The 20,348-nt window shown below is 39.4% G+C and overlaps 1 protein-coding gene across 1 annotated transcript in view; it reads left to right on the forward strand.

The window, feature by feature from the left end:
- The window catches only part of LOC130555540 (partitioning defective 3 homolog B-like), a gene marked incomplete at its 5' end in the record, with an annotated part of 193,496 nt that overhangs the window by 75,472 nt on the left and 97,676 nt on the right, over positions 1 to 20,348 (forward strand). Inside the window, 2 exon segments of the mRNA XM_057335833.1 lie at positions 5,171 to 5,380; positions 11,810 to 12,029. Coding sequence (XP_057191816.1) covers positions 5,171 to 5,380; positions 11,810 to 12,029 — 430 coding nt within the window.

A 20,348-nucleotide genomic window follows, 5' to 3' on the forward strand; every position in this document is an offset into this window, starting at 1 on the left:
ATACACTAAGGAACCTACAAGAGGCCAAACACTCATAATCGCACATACACACACATTCAAAAACATACCTGCCTACACCGATCGAGGTCATAATGAGTTTCTGATGGATCGATACGATCTTTATTACATCAGAGTGAGATGAAAGCTATCTGGCCGGGAGGATTTCTGAGTCCTGTGCTGGTATGAAGGCGTGGTTTAATGCTGTGCGCTGGTTACCGATGTAAGTGACCATCCATCACCCTGCACTCAAAAAGTGACAGACCCCCACCCATAACCGTCACTCTCCGAAGCCGCCGACCCCTGGCTCGCCCACGTACACACGCTAACCCAATAAAGGTGATTCGTAATTATGAGATGACTTTTAAAAGTCTGCCGTAGACAATTATCAAAGCCATACATCTCCCACAGCGATAAATATAAATATCATAACAGGCCAGGATTACAGGTTTTTAATACCTGCTCTGTGCTGATGGATGGGGGAGGAGAACAGCTTTACAGTCTGTGTGTTGTGTTTTCTTCAGCAGTTGTAACTGACACACTGTATGTGTATTTACCGTCTCTCCCTGTTGACTTTGATTGACAGGCACAGATTATGAAGCTATGTAGGAATGCAGCCTACGGATAGATCTTTGCTAAACCTTGCACTTATAAACGGAGATGAAGTGCTTTTGAATGTGACAGGAGAAAACATGACCTTTGAAATATCTTCTTCTAACCTGTACAATTATTTGTAGTAACAGAATCTAAGTTATCCCTCATTCTGTTTCTGCACTCGTTTTAATAGAGGAGAGATGGCAGAATGACTTTAAAGCTCTTTTTGAAACACAACATTGCTGCTTATTTACATAGTGTTACGTGGGTTGAAGTCAAATGATGTCAGACTAATTTGAAAAATGATTATTCTTGTTTATTATTATTATTATATCAATATAGACATATGCCCGGTTAACCGAAAATATATATCACGTGATTTATGCACAACTTGTGAGTGAAGTACGGTAAAATGCTGCTGCATCCGAAAGCCAGAGGGCGCTCTCGTGTGGAAACTACAAATACGCACTGCAGAAGAAGACCAAAACACACGTAGTTCTAGGAAATGCCTAAGGACATGTTTTTATCACCGATCCTCAAGCCTCCTCAGGTATTTTCATGATAATAAAGTAGATTTATAATGATCATGTTTGACGGGTGTTGACGGGTGTTGCACGTTATAAACGACTCAAACTCGCACTGCTTTTAGATCGAGCAGCATTTCCTACTGATCCCAGAGCCGTGCTTCACGGACAAGCTACGCATCAATAAAATAAACCATACCTTGCATTATCGCAGCCAGCTCGGTTTCAGCAGGATTTGGTGGTAACCGTGGTTAACCGAGCACATGTCTATATCAATAACAGTAACCGTTATTATTATTATTATTAACTGTTATAATAATAATTACTATTGTATTTGTTTGGTATTATTATTAGAAGCTCACAGTGTTTTTATACATGGAAATGTACAAAACAAATCATGGCCATATTGGCAATGCCCTCGGCTGATTTGCAATTTTAAGCTAAAGGAAAGTATAGCGTTGTCTAGTTATTGTGTTTATTGCAAACGAACAAATTAAAAACCACACCCACTCCTCTGATTGGCTTCTCAAAACAGGACTGCATTTAATGTTCCATCCCCTTTTTCAGCATGTATGTGAGTTTGATTAAGGTAAGCCAGTATCCCGAGACATACATTTAGATCCCAAACGTGTTTTGTAGACCTCTTGAGAGCAGCACTCTCAAAATGCTTAATTCTATCATCCGGCCATGGGACAGAGGTAATTACGTTTGTGACACGAACAGTGCTCGCACAGACAACATTTCTGTCACACTGGCTGGTACATCAGCGGCCTGCTATTTATAAACCTCCTCTCACAGAAATCTAGCTCTACATTCAGCACGAGGAGTTCAGCTGCAGAAAAGCTCAACCACTGTACTTTACTTTAATGAACATTTTTTATGATCCGCTACCCCTGTATGCTTGAAGGTCCAATTAAAGAGTGGGTTTCATTGGTCATGCCTAGCAGAATTTCAGGATTAGGCCTTGGTTGGTGATAGTTTGTATTCTTAAATTCTTATAAACTGATTCTTGAAGTTGTTAGAAGTTGTCAGGGTTTTGTCTGGTGGCTAGTGCATGGTTTAGACACGTATAGGTATGATCAGGGTTGTCGCTTTAATTCATAATGGCCAATACCCTTCCAGTGTGAAAATGTTTCATATGCATTTGGGATGTGATGAAATATTGTGACACCAAAAATGCAACATGAAAACTATGCATTGTAGAGCTATGGCTTCTATATATGTATAATGCAAATATTACACCGGACACAACCGGCGCAACGCGACAAAAGACATTAGAAACGCATTAGAAACCGTTATAATTGTTCATTTTGTCCACACTGGAGGCGGCGCGGCTTGACAATCCCATTAGAACTAGCCATGTGTCGTGTCGCCTCGCGCCGGTCGCGTCCGGTCTAGACACGGTTTTAGTGCTTAAAAGTGAATATGAACTTGTTTTCTTTTGAGTATTTGAGGTCTGAAAAAATCTTTTCTGTTATTTTGTATTATTTTGTCCAGTTTTCTGCAAATAAATGCAAATAGAAACAATATTTTTATTTGAAATTTGGTAGAAATATTGTTAGTAGTTCACAGAATGAAACAAAAATGATCATTTGACCTAAACACATATCTATAAATGGAAAATGGAGAAAAACTGAAAATAATTTTGAAACATTTTTTTTACCGCAGGTGTCTATACATATTCTTTTATATATAATCTAATCTATATATCATTTATTTATTTATGCATTCTTAATTAGTTTATTCATTTCTACAATAGCTTTGTTTGAGCAAGAGACCAGATTTGGTGACGGTAAATTTTCATTGCTATTTCAAGCTGTTTAAGTGCCATCTTTATGGCAGACATTTTAGATTCGTTTAACTAAACCAAAGTTAGATGTGCTGCAAATGATTCTACACAGTAGATGATAAACTGGTATTTTGCATTTATCACTGCTGGAATGCTGCTGTCCAATCAGCATCTAGGACTTAATTATCCGTTTTATGTTCTGCTAATGATCTTAAAATAAATCTTGCAAACACACCAAAAATAAAGTGCAAAGAACTGTCTGAAGTTGCTGATATAATTCTTGGTCACACTTTAAATGTCTTCTTTCTTATCAGACTTCATGGTGCCATCTGCTGTGATCTTCCATGAAGACTCTCTCTTCCAGCTGTGTCCTCTTCTCTCTTCACCCTCTCGACGCCCCCTCCCTCTGTCTCGCTCTCTTTCCCACTCTCCTCCATATCCCAAATTATATGTGCATGCATTTTTCCCATGTCATAATCCCGAGAGCAGGAAGCATGGGCCGGACTCATCACGTCTGGCCTTCTATGGCTGTTTGGAGGCCACACAGATTAAACCACTGATTCCACTTCCACTTTCATTTAAACCACCATTTAGCCAAACAAAAAAGTGGCCGTGCAGGCAGAAGGCCAGGCTGATTGGAATTCCAGCGAGGCGCGCCACCTGTCGATACGATGATTTCCTGATTCATGAATGCATTCGGAGAGCTGCAGCGCTTTAGCTAATGATTCTGGGTGTGTAGGACATGCATGGAGATGGGGTGGGGTCGACCGAGGGAGGTATGCAGAGATGGAAAAGAGAGAGATGGGAGAACAGAGAAGAGGAGATGGCGCTTCTGATGGATGAAGTATCGAGTCTTAGGCTTGGGCTCTCATCCATCATTCCCAGTAGAAGCGCATGTTTAAAAAGTCATTTTCATTAGAGGAGAGAGAGCGTTTACAATATCACGTGAATGCACTCTTACACTCACAAACACGCATGTGGAAGGCACTTTACATACGTACACACTCACTCACATGTCTGGTCTTATGAAGATCCACCTTTTGGCCTTTCAACCATTATTAATGTTTAGCTTGGTCTTCTACCCAGAATGCTTTGGGAAGAGGTTTGGTGGCCTCTATTGACCCACTCTCTTTGATTAGCATGGAGACAAATGAGCTACTCTTTCAAAAAAAAAAAACACTTGAAGCGTGTCTGAGTCTTTAAAGCTTTTCCATTTTATTTCCATTCTTTTTCCCTAAGGCTCCAGATCCGTGTGAGGCGCTTTTAGGCCCGATACACATTTCGCGTCTTTTCCGCGCGCATATTCATTATTTTAAATGTAGACGCGTGGCAGGCGCACGCAAATAGGGAGGCGACGCGGTCGTGACGTGCATGTGGTGAGGCGCTCACATTTTTCTAGGCGCATCGGCGCCGCATCGAGATTGAAATAAATGCGAGCACCGCAGGTCATTTGAAGAGAGAAAGCAGAACGGCTCGCGTTTTCCACGCGGTTTTAGACGCGAATGTGAATCGGGCCTTACACAGCTAAAACGCTTTTACGCAGGCGCGTTGGTTACTATGATACGCTGAGCGTGAAAAAAAACACCTATGGGAACAAACGCGGCAATTTCGTTGGAATCTATAAAAAACACACGGCAGAAACGCCTCGTCCGACACAGCCCCTATTACTAACAATAATACGATTTTCCAGTTACTTTCATAAAAATAAATACAGTACGGATCACTAATATTCACTTTTTAAATGTTTTGGTAACACTTTACAATAAGGTTGTATTTGTTAACAATAGTAAATCCATTAACTAATATGAGCTAACAATAAACAATATGGTTTTCAGCACGAATGAATTCTTGTTAATGTTAATGTCAATACTTGTTAATTGTTCATGTTAGTTTGTGGTGCATTAACTAATGTTAAAAACATAGTAAATGCTGAAATTAACATGAACTAACAATAATAAATGCTGTAGAAGTATTGTTTACGGTTAGTTCACGTTAGCTAGTTCATTAACTAATTTGTAACCTTACTGTAAAGTGTTACCAATTTTTTTATATTGCACCTTTTTAATTTTTGATATTTTGATTTGAATATTTGGAGTGTTTGCGGTTGGTACCTTTTTATTTTTTGCCTGCACTTTGCTTCCCTGTATTTACTGTAAAGCTGCTTTGATACAATAATAAACTGTGGATTGTCAATACTGTTGAACTTTATTGTAATATAATTCCAATAATTCCACGAACTTGACTTTATATTTCTGTCTTTCCTCAGGAACCGAAGGGGTCGAGTTGGGACCCACGTTAGGTCTAAAGAAGTCCAGCTCTTTAGAGAGTCTTCAGACTGCCATGACGGAGGCAAAGAAAAACGAGCTGCTGCCCTTCCACAGGCCCCGCCCTCACATGGTTAGGGGGCGGGGCTGCAACGAGAGTTTCCGAGCAGCTATTGACAAATCTTATGATGGGCCGCCAGAGGATGATGACGGTGAGTTCCCACACGGCCACGTGATTAAGAGCGTTTAGTGTGTATTTTAGTGACAGAATAGATTTGTACAAACAGATAATCCCGCCCCAAACTCATGCCATTGGTTACGTCGTTGTGTTGTGTCATTGTATTTTATCATCCCAAAATTTTTAATTATTGGTTAACTCGAAAAGGAATTCATTCCATCCCAACATTGTTGTTCGAGTTAAACACAAACCTGACACTTTTAATAAAAAAATATTTTTTTCCTCACGTTGTTGAAGCTCATAAAGGCACATACTGTACATCCATCATAAAAACCATCATTAAAGACTGTCATCAATCACTCACCCTCTTGTCATTTCAAACCTGTATGACTTTATTTCTTCTGCTGAAAAACGGTTGTTTCCATTTTGTGTCCATAAAATAGAAGTGAATGGGGGCCAGTGCTGTTCGGTTACCAACTTTCTTCAAAATATCTTCTTATGTGTTCAGCAGAAGAAAGAAAGTCATACAGGTTTAAAATGACAAGTGGTTGAGTAAATGAGGACATGAGGTCATTTTGGGGTGAATTAATATTACAAAAATATGGCATCACATAGATAACTCTGAATCTCACTGGTTCTTGCTAAAGCGATTGGTATTTTTGATAAAAAAACAACTTCATTTTAGCGAGAACTATGCCATTTAAGAGATGTTCTTTACTCCAAATTTCACTTTACTCCCAAGAGTTTTAAAGGACACCCTTACAAAAACTGTTTATTTGTGTGTAAATTTGACAAAATTGTACCACAAATGTTTGACAGCAGTTGTGCATCGGGCCACTAGTGAACCTGCTTTTTATTAGAATGGACCATTTTTCACTATGTTTCTTCTGCAACAGCTGTTAAACGTCTCACTAGCCGGGTTTCCATCCAAAGTTGCGAATTTAGCTTATGCGCAAAATTGGAATATCGCATAAAACATTTTCGAATAAGCACCGTTTCCATCCAAATAGTCAACCGTCACTTCCTAATAAGCTGCCACTAAATATCAGTAAGAAAAGTAAGAGAAGCCACTGAATATAATGATTTTCATATAGAATAATACTTGCGCAAGCAGACGATTACGAAACACAATAAATACGGTGCTTTTTTGGAGGCCTGCTGTTTGGGAAACACAGTCGTGACAGTTCTAAGAGGCAATTACAGAAATACTTGACGACTTTGCTCAGGCGTTTAAGAATGACCGTAACAACATTTCTGATGCTGTGTCACAAGATCAGTTCTCTGGTTAGTCAGGCTACGCCGTCTCATAGTGCAATTACGTGACTTTTTGGAGGAAATTATTCAGCAAATGTGTTTCCATCTCCCATTATTCGCATTAACCCTTTTTCGCAAAAATGAAAAACCACCTCAAGCGAGCGTAAAAACTTTTTGCGAATTAAGGGTTTTTAATTCGAAATTTGGCGTTTCCATCACTCGTTTCTGATGTGAAACTTCAAAATGCGAATAAAACCAGAGTGATGGAAACCCACGTACTGATGTAAAATGATTATTCATATCAGTTATTTCAATTGCAAATTTGAAAATAAAACACACGTTTGAACCAAGTTAAAGCGAAACACTTTCAATTAACCAAAAAAGTTTTTTTTACGCTCGTCACATTTTTCTCTCGACTTTCAATACACAGGTGGTACAATTCATCAGTAATACACCCATGTCTTCAGTCGGACTGCAAACGTGTGACACAGCGTGTTGTGCCATGTGGCTGTTGAGGGAGAATAATTGAGAGTAAAGTGTTTGGCTTTGTCTCTGTCATGTGCTTCCTCTTCCTTCACACCAGCCTAATTGGGCCTTCCTGAGACGACAGACTACAGACATGAGCTTGTGAGACAGGTTGATCATTATGGTCAGTGTGAACAGATACTCCACAAGAGTTAACATCCTGTCTCACGCACGCACGCACGCACGCACACACACACGCACACACACACACACACACACACACGCACATATCCCAATGCAGTATGTTGTATTTCAGTCACAGTCTGCATCTTACTTCCTTATTCTTAGAATTCAAGTGGATATAATTCAACCTGTTTTTTATAGAAACGCACTGAAGTTTACAACTAAGATCTTGTTCACTATTTAACTCGCGATGACCTAGTTATAAGTTCGTAGCTTCGAAACAAACTCATTAACACAAATTATCGGGTTTTCTCGTTCGCTCATCAGCCCGTGATTACATCTGCTGTTTACCGCACATTTGCACACACACACATACGCGCGCGCACACACACACACACACACACAGATCTCCTGGTCAAGAAAGCAGCAGCAGTTTATTAGTAATTACTGAGGACAGTGATTAGACACACTTCTCATTACTGGCTCTGTAGTGGGCTGATGATCTGCCTCCGTTCATGAACATCTTATTCTTGGCTTTAAACATTATATTCTAATCAGCCTCGGTGTTCATGAATGTGTAATTATATATATATATTACCATTCAAAAGTTTAGGGTCACTCGAGTGAAACGTTTCTTCTGTCCTTAAAGGGATAGTTCACAAAAAATGTAAATTCTGTCATCATTTACTCACCCCGAAGGTGTTCCAAACCTGTATGAATTTCTTTGTTGTGCTAAACACAAAGGAAGATATTTGGTAGAATGTCAGTAACCACACAGATCTCTTCCACTATTTACTGCCATAGTTGGGAAAATAAATACTATGGGAGTCAATGGGTGATGAGATCTGTTTCCAAATATCTACCTTTGTGTTAAGCACAACAAAGAAATGTATACAGGTTTGGAACAACTTCAGAGTGAGTAAATGATGACAGAATTTTCATTTTTGGGTGAACTGTTCCTTTAAGAATCTCTTGATGTAAAGCCATATGCTTAAAGGTCCAGTGTATGAAATTCAGATTCATCTAGCAGTCAGGTTTGCAAATTGCAACCAACGGCTCACTCCACCCCTCCCCTTCCAAACACTACGGTGGCTGACAGAGGACAAAGATGTCGTCACGTTTTTGTGTGATGTCGACAACATGACGAAGTCCATGCAAGGGCACCCGTGGTGTATGTAGATATAAACAGCTCATTCTAAGGTAATAAAAACATAACGCTTCATTATGTAAGGTCTTTATACACCTCTGAAGACATAGTTATGTATATATTATATTGCATTTCTGTCAATAGATCCTCCAAAAAATTACACACTGGACCTTTAAATGCCTGAAATTTGTTTGTAGACAAAAAATACACTTGTTCAGACATTAGTTCGTGATAACGATATTGTTGCAATATGGGTCTAAATTAAATAAATTATGCTATCTACTTCAACTTTAGATGATTTTTTAAATAATTGTATTATTTAAAACGTTATTTTATTGTATTTAATTTATTTTTTCCAATTAATCACACTTGAAATGTGGTGTAAGAAATTACCCGTACAAAATTAAAATATATTTTTTGTTAAGTAAAATTAAACGTTTTTCATGTTATTTTACGCCCAACTTCATTACAAAAATACGTGAAAATTGTGACAGGTAGTGATGTGAAGTCGTTTCGAGGGGGGAGGAGGTCAATGTTTTTGATTAAAGATTATGAGGGCACATGAATTTAAACAAAAAAAAATGAAGTGCACTGATATTCCATATTTTTTTTTCATGCTTTCTTTAAAACGAGTGCAAAACCACAACCTACTATGTTGCAGCGTCAACCAAATAAACAAAAGTGAAGTATTAACACAATAGCCGTAATCATGACTATTGTCAATATCAGTACATTGTAACACCCATCCATGAGTTTTCATTGGATTACTGCATTCTAATATGCACAAGTGAGGAAGTGCAATTCTGAATTGCGAATATCTGAACGGTCAACCCTCCAGTTGCCAGCCCAACCACTACACCACATCTCTACTAAAGAAAATGTCAAAAGGATGCAGTCTACATATAACGTCTCTTCTCACATAGAAAAGAAACCATATAAATATCAAAGGCCAAACATCAGTGAGGTTGATAAACAGACGCATTTAAAGGAGGGATTTATTTCTCTTTGAAATGGTTTCCATAATTTTGCTTTGAGCGCAGAGGATTGTCATTATAGTTTTATTATGTGAGGCTCTCCGAGCAGAGGTACTGAAGCTCCGCTCTCTTAAAGTGTTTTCATTTTGAGAAGTGAGCGTGATGGGAAGTATCTCCCCTGTTTTCTTTATCCCTTCTCTCTCAGGCTTAGATGCCGTTGATGCATTTGTGCATAGAGATACACCTGTACATATATAACGTGGCCGCAACAAATGAAATTACAAAATTGCAAATGACGCCACCTCACTCTTCAATTTTGTTGTTTTGACCCTTTTCACGTTTTGGCCCGTGAGATCCGATCACCCGCCATCAATATATCCAGGAGTACAGGGCTACCGGGACCTTCCCCTGAGCTTCATGTGGAGAGTTAGTAAGAGAGCCGCTGTGAGCTTCTGAAAGACTGATGCCTTTTCACACGTCTCCTCATCTTTCTTTTAACACGCTCTCCGAGGCGGGCCGGTAAACGTACATCTGCTCCCAGCAGCACCGCCACCATCTGACAAACCTCAGAGTGCAGACAAATAATGCAGCAGCGATTGATCGCCTGGCGCGCGCACACACACATTCTGAGCCCCGCGGTGGATAGCCACTAACAGATGGTTATGTCAGCAGGTTTCTGAGTTACCAACACAGTTTTTTCCACCCTCTAGTTTTTTCTCTTTTTCTCTCTAGTTTATCCGCATCCCTTCTTCCTCATCCTTCCTGATTATGATAATGTGGACCTTTTGATGCTCCGGGAGTGATATGCAGGAAAAAGCTTTGAACAGATCGTTTATATTCCAATAACTTCAAGTGAGATATAAGCCACTTTAGGGTTGGCTAGTTTGATGGCGTAAACTGAGCCTAAACTTATAAGTGGAATTCAGCTGTGCGTTATTTACACACGAGAGCGACAAAGCATGCAAAAACCCGGGGAAGACTGCAGACAGGTTGATGTGAGGAGGAAAATGTTCTTATAATGAATTTATCGATTTACGATTGCAAAGCAATGGCGTAATTTGCATTTAAAGCTGGATAGTTTTTATAACATTTGACTGGTTTTGGTCTTCTTTACTCGGTATGCATTACCAAGAGTGTTATGTTTTAAAGGGGTCATATGGCGTGAATACGTGTTTTCTGTGTCTTTGGTGTGTTATAAGTTGCCCATGCATGTATTAGACACGTAAAATTGCAAAAATGAAAGTTTCGGAACAAAAGATGCGTTCTATCTAAAAGCGAATGCTCACCCAGACCTGCCTGAAACGCCTCATGTAACCACACCCCCACAAATCTACGTCAGATCGTGGTATGATTTGACTAAGACCGCCCAAATGTCTACGCAAGTAAGGTGGGCGACCTGTCAGTACAATTGAAGAGGAACCTGATGTTACATTTCCGTCACACGCTTGCAGTATTCGACCAATCACTACGCACTGGTTAACTGGCCAATCATAGCACACCTCGCTTTTCAGAGCCATGAGCTTTGTAAAAAAGCTGTGCGTTTCAGAGAGGCGGAGCAAAGAGGAGATACAAACATGCACAGTATGTGGAAAATACAGCGTTTTTGAACCTTAACTTGTGTATACACATTGCATTCCATCTTAAACAAACCATAATATTCGTTTTAACCGTGTCATATGACCCGTTTAAATTGTGTCCCTGTCAGGCGGAAACCTTGTATGTCCAAAACCACTACTTTTCGGGAAATAAAAAACAAGAAACAAAAAATCTAAACAGTCAAACAATTGTTTTTTGTAACCTTTCATTGGATTCATTGGAGTTCATATGTAAAATGCACAGACAAACATAAAGGGTAACCAATAGTAATCATTTATGAAAATAAATCATGAAATATGGAGATACGAGCTATGAATTTCACAATCATTATCAACACTGTGTTAATTCTACACATACCATGAAATCAAAATATTTGAGCACATGTTTAAAGTTTCACCTTAAGACAGAACAAAGCAAATTTTTCCTACTATGGTAGTCAATGGTGGCCAAGAACTGTTTGGTTACACACATTCTTCCAAATATCTTTCTCTCTGTTCACCAGAACAATGAAATTTATACAGATTTGGAACAACTTGAGGGGGAGTTAATGATGGCAGATTTTTCATTTTTGGGTGAACTGTTCCTTTGAGAGCCACAATGGTTAACACCCCCCTCTCTCTCTCTCTCTCTCTCTCTCTCTCTCTCTCTCTCTCTCCCAAAAAGGAAAAAACACAAGGTTTTATTTTAAAAAGCTTCAGTAGACACCGCCATAATCGTGAATTCTTTTGGCCATGATAAATGTGTTGTGAAAATCTGATATGGTGACAGCCGTCATATTTGGTTTTCACCCAACGGCAACAATTTAATTAGAGTTTTAATTTCCACTGTGGTTGTGTTGAAACAGATGACGGTTCGGACCCGAGCTCTGGACGAGACACTCCAGCCAGCGGCTCCTCCAGACAGGGTGCAGGAGACAACGAGGACAACAAGAAGGACAAGAAGAAGAAGGACAAAGGAAAGAAGAAAGACAAGTTGAAAAGCAAAGGAAAAGAGAAGAAGAAAACAGAGGAGGCCAGTGATGAACTGGATAAGAAGACCAAGAAGAAAGGTTTCGGATTGCTGAGGCAAGAACCCAGTTTTGTCTGTTTCACACCTATTCTGTATCTGACTTTCTTAAACGAGTAGTTCACTATAAAATGACAATTTCATGATCATTCACTCACCGTGTGTTTATTTCTTCTGTCGAAAACAAATTGAAGCTTTTGAGGAAAGCTTTCCAGGGTTCTTATCTATATAATGCAGTAAACGGGGGGCTGTTGGTTAAGGTCCAAACTTCAGTTTCATCGCAGCTTCAAAAGGCTCGAAGCAACACCAGCCGATGAATAACGGTGTTGTCTAGCAAAACGATTGGTCATATTCCAAGAAAACGAAAAAATGATATACTTTTTAAAGATAAATACAGGCTTGCTCTGCCTTGGACGGTTTCCAGGATGCACGTCCACGACTTCTGTAGTACGCAATCACGTTGGAAAGGTCATGCGTGACATAGATTTCTAAAGATTGGAACATCCCTGATATGCACACGAACTGACCATTTTAAAAGATAGTCTTGCACAAAGACATATAACGTGTCATTCAACATCCGAGAACTTTTGAACGGTCTTCTTTCTCCACACTCGTAAACAGTGGCTCAGAACTTCCGCTACGTCACGCGTGACCTTTCCAACGGGATTACACAGTATGTGAAGTCGTAGACGCGCTAGACGGAGGCATTTGACATGAGTGGTTGAGTGAATTATCATGAAATTTTAATTTTCAAGTGAACTACTTCTTTAAAGTGACAGTCCACCTAAAAATGAAAACGGTCATCCTTTACTCACCCTCGTTTTTATGTGCCATGCAGCACAAAAGGTCATTTTGTTCACATCCTATTTTGTATATTATAGAAATGAACATGTCCTGGGGCTGTCCAGCTCCAAAAACCAAATTAAAAGGGCTTCATGAAACTGGTGTTCTACATTCCAAGTCTTCAAGTGTCATTTGGTCCAAGTAAAATATAGTGCACCATTTTTCCGTCATTTATAATATGACCAGGATGATGTTCAGAAGTTTACTTTGTATTCCACGAACACGAGAAAATCATCATTCGCTTCTGAAACAACATGTGAGTAAATACTACGTTTTCATTTTATGGGTTCCTGTTCCTTTAAGGCTGTTGGCGCTTTGATGAGATTCTTGCACACATGAAAAGATCAGGATGGATGACTGTTGATCTGACACACACGCTAAGTGTAGGGTTGCCAGGCGGTCAAAGTCATGTGACGGAATCTTGGCCGAGCTGCTGCGTGAATGCTTTTCTGGCTCACGCTTGCAGCTGGAGGTGTTTCTCCCCGCTCGCGTGTGTGACTGACTTCGGCCGCTGGTAAACGGAGCAGTCAGCCCCGGCTCCATATGGCGCGGTGTCTCTGCGTCACAGTGCTAAATCTCCCTTTCCTTCACACCGTGCCAGGCCTCATTTGCATCACGCTGGCCACCTGGGCCAACCCCTGCCCATCTGCCCGCCGTCCTGCGCTGGCTCGGGCACCCGCAAGACCGAGCGCTCGAGTCCATCACAGTGGAGGACAACCCGCATGAGCGAGTCTACAAATCAGAGCATGGGCGCCCCGGCCGGCTCCACCTAACGGGCAATTAGCTCTATAATTGTTTTAACTTGGATGACTGCCGAGAAAACCAAAAAGCGCACCATGACGCTTTAGCGCACGCTGAACTAGCAGAGAGAGAGAAATCGAAACAGCAGAAAGAGGAAAACAGCCGCAGAACACTCTTCAGTCGATGTCTTTTTCAAGGTGAACGTCTCTGAACCTTTGCAAAGTGACGCGGCTCCTGCTTCCGTTAATCCGACTCAGTTAGACCCGTCTTGATCCCCCTCATGTGCCAACGTGCCCGCCGCGGCCAACTCTCCTCCCACACTGCTGCAATCGTCCTGTTGTTCTGAGGAGATAAGTGTTTATGTGCTGGAATGGCATTGCTTGTTAAAGAACCCACGGTTGTTTTATTTATTTATTTTTGGCATGCACGGGGATTAGAGATGTTGCATTGGACGTGTGGTGATGGTGCGTGTCAGCGAAGGCCTGTGCTTTCGCTCAAAGCTGACGTAACGCGGCCTCTCTTGACGCAAGATTGCCCTGTCATCTTACACGGGCCAAATATCAGTGGATTAAATGGACTGAAAAGAGGTTGATAGAAAAACGAAACTCTCCATAAGTCACCGTCTGGCATTTCGGACAAAGTTTTTGAAGGTGTTGAGAAGTGCGAGCGTTGCGGGAACTGATGAGTGTTTGGGTGTTGTGACCTTGATCTTGAGTTTGTGTGTCCGCATAAACCCACACCAATGGCTTTTTTGTTAAGATATCAACGACAAGGGGTTTAGATGAATATCGCAAGATAATAACCATCTTTATATACTTCCTGAAGCAATTGACTTATTTCACATGTCTCTGTTTGCTCTTATTTTGCCTGTATCCAGGGATCTGACATCATGTAGATCAATGGAAGGCTATTGACCGCTCTTTTCAATTAGCATTATGTGTATTTGTGATGTCTGACCTCAGAGGTTAAGAGCAGGTGAAGTACAGACCCCATGAGGATCATGACCTCCTGACTCACCGCCTGTAAATCAGACAGAATGTCTTCATGTGCTTGAGTTGTTAATGCTTTTACTAAAAAAAGTGACCTTTATATAACAAATACACAAAAATTGTGTTATTCAGTGTTGTGACTATCTAAGGACAGTTAGTGACCACGTCTGCCAGCCAATAAAAATAAACCATACAATCAGCAGTAACTTTGTTACCATAAGGTGGTATGTCTCTGTTGCCGGACTGCTCGCCACCCAACACAGGTTTATGCGATTGAATGTCAGCCATCTTGTCCACTACTTCCATTTTCTTTGTGTATCAGTCAGGCTGCTCGGGTACCACTTGGGTTCTCCAAACCCGCTCTGTGTCTGATGTTGGACATGAATCACCTGCAAAGCCCATTGATATAGAAACCCTATAGACATCATCACATCTCTTTTGGACTCCATGTTGTTTTCTCACAGCATTATTTGCCTGTAAAATCTTTAGCTGGCTAGTGTGGATGGCATTTTATTCCTTGCCAGGCTCAGTTTCACTGTTATTGGCCACTACATAGTCCCCAGTGGGAGTCACTGGCCAGTGTCCATTCTGCTGAGAGTGGCCATGTCGGTCTGTTGGTCGCTGTGTGTGTGGGTCACAGCAGTTCTGTGATTCTGGGACATTAAGCGGCCTGCAGCTCACTGATAAATAGATGACAAAAGAGAAGAATCAACCTTAGATGTCACACTGTCTCCAGCCAGTTCTTAGGATTCAAATGCCACGCTTATATCTTCCCCTTGCTTTAGAAATCTCATAGTAGGTTAGCCAGTCATATAAAACGCTATTCTTTTTTTTAAACATCTCCAATTTCAAACCTAAAATGTTACATTATTTTATAAAACTGTTTTTAAAATGTATGACTTGATGTATGGACTAAATAATAGAAGAATAGAAGTGAACTTAATAAAATCTAATTGATCTAATATTTAGTATTCCTGTTTCATTTGTATTTGTGTGTCGCACACAATACTCTATATTGGTAGTGTGTTCGAGGGTAGTGTGTAGTTGTATTTGACATCTTTTTGTATTCGTGTTGACGGGCTTTTAGTAGGCACTGCGTTGGCTCTGGGTAGGACGTGTTCTATTACTATTACAGGTTGTGGTCATGTTTTTGCTTTGTGTGTGAGAATAAGCATGACACGCTGTTAGTGTACTTACTGTGATGTGAGAGTGTATTTGAAAGCTATGGTGTGTAACATACTTTCATCAGCATATGTCGTATTTGTCTTTGGTTCTTTGTTTTGTGATAATGTGTGTAAACTCATATGTGTGTGTGTGTGTGTGTGCACGCTGAGAGACAGATCTTTGTAAGGTATAGTATTGTTATAGTGTGTATGTGTGACAGAGATGGAGTAGCTCTATGGAGGGTAAGGTATAGCCCTAGGTGGAGGATGGGACCCATTAGGATGTTTTACATCTTGCAGACAGATGGAAGCCTATGTGGACAGCTAAACATCCCCCCCCACCCCCCCCACGCACACACACACACACACACACACACACGCACACACCATTAACAGCAACTTTAACAACATGCATTACACTTCTTCACATGCACAATCCTGCATGTAAAACCTGCAATTCATGAAAGGGAACACAATATAAAAGTAGTGGGCTATTTGCATTGTGTATATAGTTACACCCTTAAAGGGATAGTTCACCCAAAAATGAAAATTCTGTCATCATTAACTCACCTTCGAGTTGTTTCAAATCTGTATAAATTGATTTGTTCTGATGAACACAGAGAAAGATATTTGGAAGAATGCTTATAACCAAACAGATCTTGCCCCCCATTGACTCCCATAGTGGGAAAAATCACTTTGTATATATTTTTTGTTCTGTTGAACACAAAAGAAGACATTTTGAAGAATGTAGGCACTTTTGACTACCATTGTCATTTTTCCTACTATGGTTAGCAATAGGGGGCAAATTCTGTCTGGTTATAAGCATTCTTTCAAATATCTTTCTCTGTGTTCATCAGAACAAAGATGTGTATACAGATTTGGAACAACTCGGAAGTGAGTAAATGATGACAGACTTTTCATTTTTGGGTGAAGTATCCCTTTAAGTGTGTATTTTGCATCCAAACCGCTTACTTTCCTATAGTATACAAAAATCCGTTTGCGAAATGTATGGTATGTAGAAGAAAACAGTATGCGAGACATTTTTGGCTGTTCGAGTTTATTTCTCAGTTTGCAACAGATTCTTTTATTCCATGAGGCCACATTAAAAAACAATTGTTTGGTAAAACTATGCCTTGATGTATAATGCATTATAAAGCGTTATTAAAAGGTATGATGCATTATTATTGTTCATAATGTGTGTTGTCATACATTAAATGTTGTCGTAGAGAATTGTAACCAAATTAAAAATGCAAAGTGTAACAATGAATTGATAAGTGTTATAATGTATTAACTGTAGTTACAATTATTCATCAGACATTACAATGCATCGTAATGTGCATAACAAGGCATAATTAATACATTAAAATCACTTTAATGATGCATTATACATATATGCCAATAACAAGTGTTGCTATTTTTTAAAATAAAAAATAATTAATAGTTAATAAATTATATTGATAAACTTTTATTTATTAGTGCTGGCAAATTGATTAATCGTGATACATTTAGGCTTTATCAAGCAATGCATAATTTTGTTCAGTCTGTGGTGTAAAAAGATCGCATTAGCAATTAAAGAAAAAACACTTAAAATATTTGTTTTTAATTTTACTGGTAGTCCACTGAATAATTTTGGGGTATAATATGTCACAGTTTACCGTTTATTTAGCTATCCTTACTTACATACATGAACTACAGGGTCCTGCACACTACTAAAAAAAATGTCAAAAATGATGTCTGGTGTCTGAATAGTTTTTGGTTTGACTGTATATACACACTCTAAAAATGGATGTGTTAATATTAACACACTGTTTGTGTTGAACTGTTTAACACATAATGTGTTGATTTGTGTTTGTTAAAAGAAACACAAAAATGTGTTCTCCCATAAATCAGTGGTTCTCAAACTATTTCGTTTTCCCTTTGCATTGCTTTGTGCACCCCCAAATAAAAACTTGTATCTTAAACTTAGAATTTTAATTAAACCAAAAGTATATTCGATTATATAATGCTGGAACATCAATTCTTTTGGTTGGTTGTCTTATTTTTCTAATGTTTGATTGCATAAAATCTATGATAAATGTCTATATTTCATAAAATCCCACAAAATCTGTTCCCCCCCTGGATCCATCTTGGGGCCCCCCGTTTAAAAACCACTGCCATAAATAACACAAAGAAGTGTTCCTTAACTGAACTTGTTTTTAACACAACTGTTTTTAGAGTGCATGTACAGTATGTTTGTGGATTTATATTTGCATAATACACAGCACATGTTGTATACACAAACATTTATTTAGGATTTGATTAATTGCGAATTAAGTAAAAAAAAAATTGTTAAGTAGGTCCTTCACATAATTTAGTATATACTCTCATAGTATGCGATTTAGGACGCAATGTCAGAAATCCTGAAGATCTGTGTTTAAAAAGCCTTTCTGTAAACATGGCATCTCGTGACTTTGCTTTGAGAACAATCCACATTTTTTCAAACCTTTGAACCTTAATCTTAACAAGCATATTAAGCCATTTCACAAACGTCATTGAAACTACACAATGCTGCTAAACACTTCCAGATTTCTTTGTGATAGACCTTTTATCTGAGCAGCGCTGCCACGTTTCATCAGAAATGAAATATGACATAATTAACCTTAATCTGGAGCAATTCAGCAAAATTGCAGTTCCTCAAAGCCTGTTGGCTCACATTTAAAACTGCGACCAAACATACGACCGTCTCCCATTAAAGGGTAGGAATGTGGTTTTAAGCTTTCCCTTGTAAGGCAACAGATTACCAATGTGTCTTGTAGGTCAGTCGTGTTTGATAAATAGTTTGGAAGGCAGCGCTCTATGTAAATGTTGTGTGAACTGCAAACCGTGAGAAGTGACGGATGTTGATGGATTCAAGGGTTGGTATGACAATTTGTGTGAGAGAAAGTTGTTGTCGTGTGTGTAATGATAGCGCTGTTCTCGCAGCTGATGTTTATGTAAAGGAGATCAGTGAGAACAAATGTTCTGTACTCTTCTAGCACCATTAACAGCGACTGGAGCGTCTCCGTCCTGTCACCAGCTGTCATCTTTTCTGCCTCTGTCTTCTACTTCTCTTCTCTTCACTTGACATGTTTGCCTTCCAGCAAACGCAACCATATTTGACATGATAGTGGCTCTTTTTAGGACGATTGTCAGCTCTTTTACAACCAAAAAGTTAATTTGGGATTTTTTTGCAACTGTTTCATTAAAGGGTGTATGGGATATCACCGCTTAAAGGGACATTCTTCCAAATGTCTTTCTCCGTGTTCATCAGAACAAAGACATTTATACAGGTCTGGAACAACTTGAGGGGGAGTAAATGATAACATTTTCATTTTTGGGGGGAGTCTCCCTTTAACTGAAACGTGCAGCAAACACAGGCCTGCACCCTGAAGATGTGTATACTACTACTTACTGGATAACAACATGTACCTCCAGTGGTGACTAGATTAAAAAAAGTCACAAATGTTTATTTATTGTTGTGTACTGGCACAACGAGACACTATTTTAAAATTATTTAAAGTTTAATGATGCGCAGAAATTGACAGCTGGCGGCATCCTTAAAATTGTAGTCACCTAAAATGAGAGATTCTGCTAATATGTACTCACTAACAAACGTACGTGACTTTCTTACCTGGGTGGAACATAAAAAAAGAAATACAAAGAATGAACTAGTTTTTTTACAATTACAGTAAATGGGGACTGGAGCTATCAGTACCAAACACAAAGCTTTCAGCAGATACTTCTCCTTTCGTCTTCCAGGAATGAAAGAAGGTCACATGACTTTGAAACGACACGAGAATTTGTAAATAATGACTAAATGTAATTTTTTGGATGAACTGTTCCATTTACTGTTCTCTGTTTAAAACGATGTTGTGTTGAACTGGAACTTCAGTACATGTGTGTATATGCACGTTTGTGCGTGTGTACATGTACTTGAGTGTGTTTATGCATGTACTTAAATGCGTGTGTGAGAAAGAAAGCACTAGCGTGTGACCCTTACTGTGTGTGTGTGTGCTAATGGCCTCTAAAAGCCTCTGCAGCAAGTGTCAAGAATCACAGATGGTGCAACTTACCTCATCCCTCCCTCACAGACCTGCTGACAGAGCAACAGCTCCCCTTTTCCCTCATCCCTCTCTCGCTCTCTCTCTCTCTTACTCAATTAACACATGTTCTAATGTTTCCTGCTGTGTATTTGTTTGTTTGAAGTCAACAAGAAAGTCTGACACTCATCAGCAAAAACCTTAACATCCATTGGATGGGAAGTAAGATAACAAACAAAACTAGACATATGTTCTAAAACAGAGCATTTGCATGTTTTATTCATATTTTTATATTTTGGTTATATGCTTCACTTGCATCACAGCTTTGGTGGTATTGGGGGAGGGACATCCCCTTCTCGAAAGCATTTGATTGGACAAAAATCTAAAAAAGTGCAATGTGAGTCTTCAATATTTTGGGCTGTTTTGGGGGGAGGGGCATTCTAGAAAAACATTTGATTGGACAAAAATCTAAAAAGTGCGATGTGAGTCTTCAATATGTTGTGCTGTTTTTGGGGGGAGGGACATTCTAGAGAAACATTTGATTGGACAAAAATCTAAAAAGTGCGATGTGAGTCTTCAATATG

This window comes from Triplophysa rosa, linkage group LG6 (genome assembly GCF_024868665.1).
Source record: "Triplophysa rosa linkage group LG6, Trosa_1v2, whole genome shotgun sequence".
Taxonomy (NCBI): domain Eukaryota; kingdom Metazoa; phylum Chordata; class Actinopteri; order Cypriniformes; family Nemacheilidae; genus Triplophysa; species Triplophysa rosa.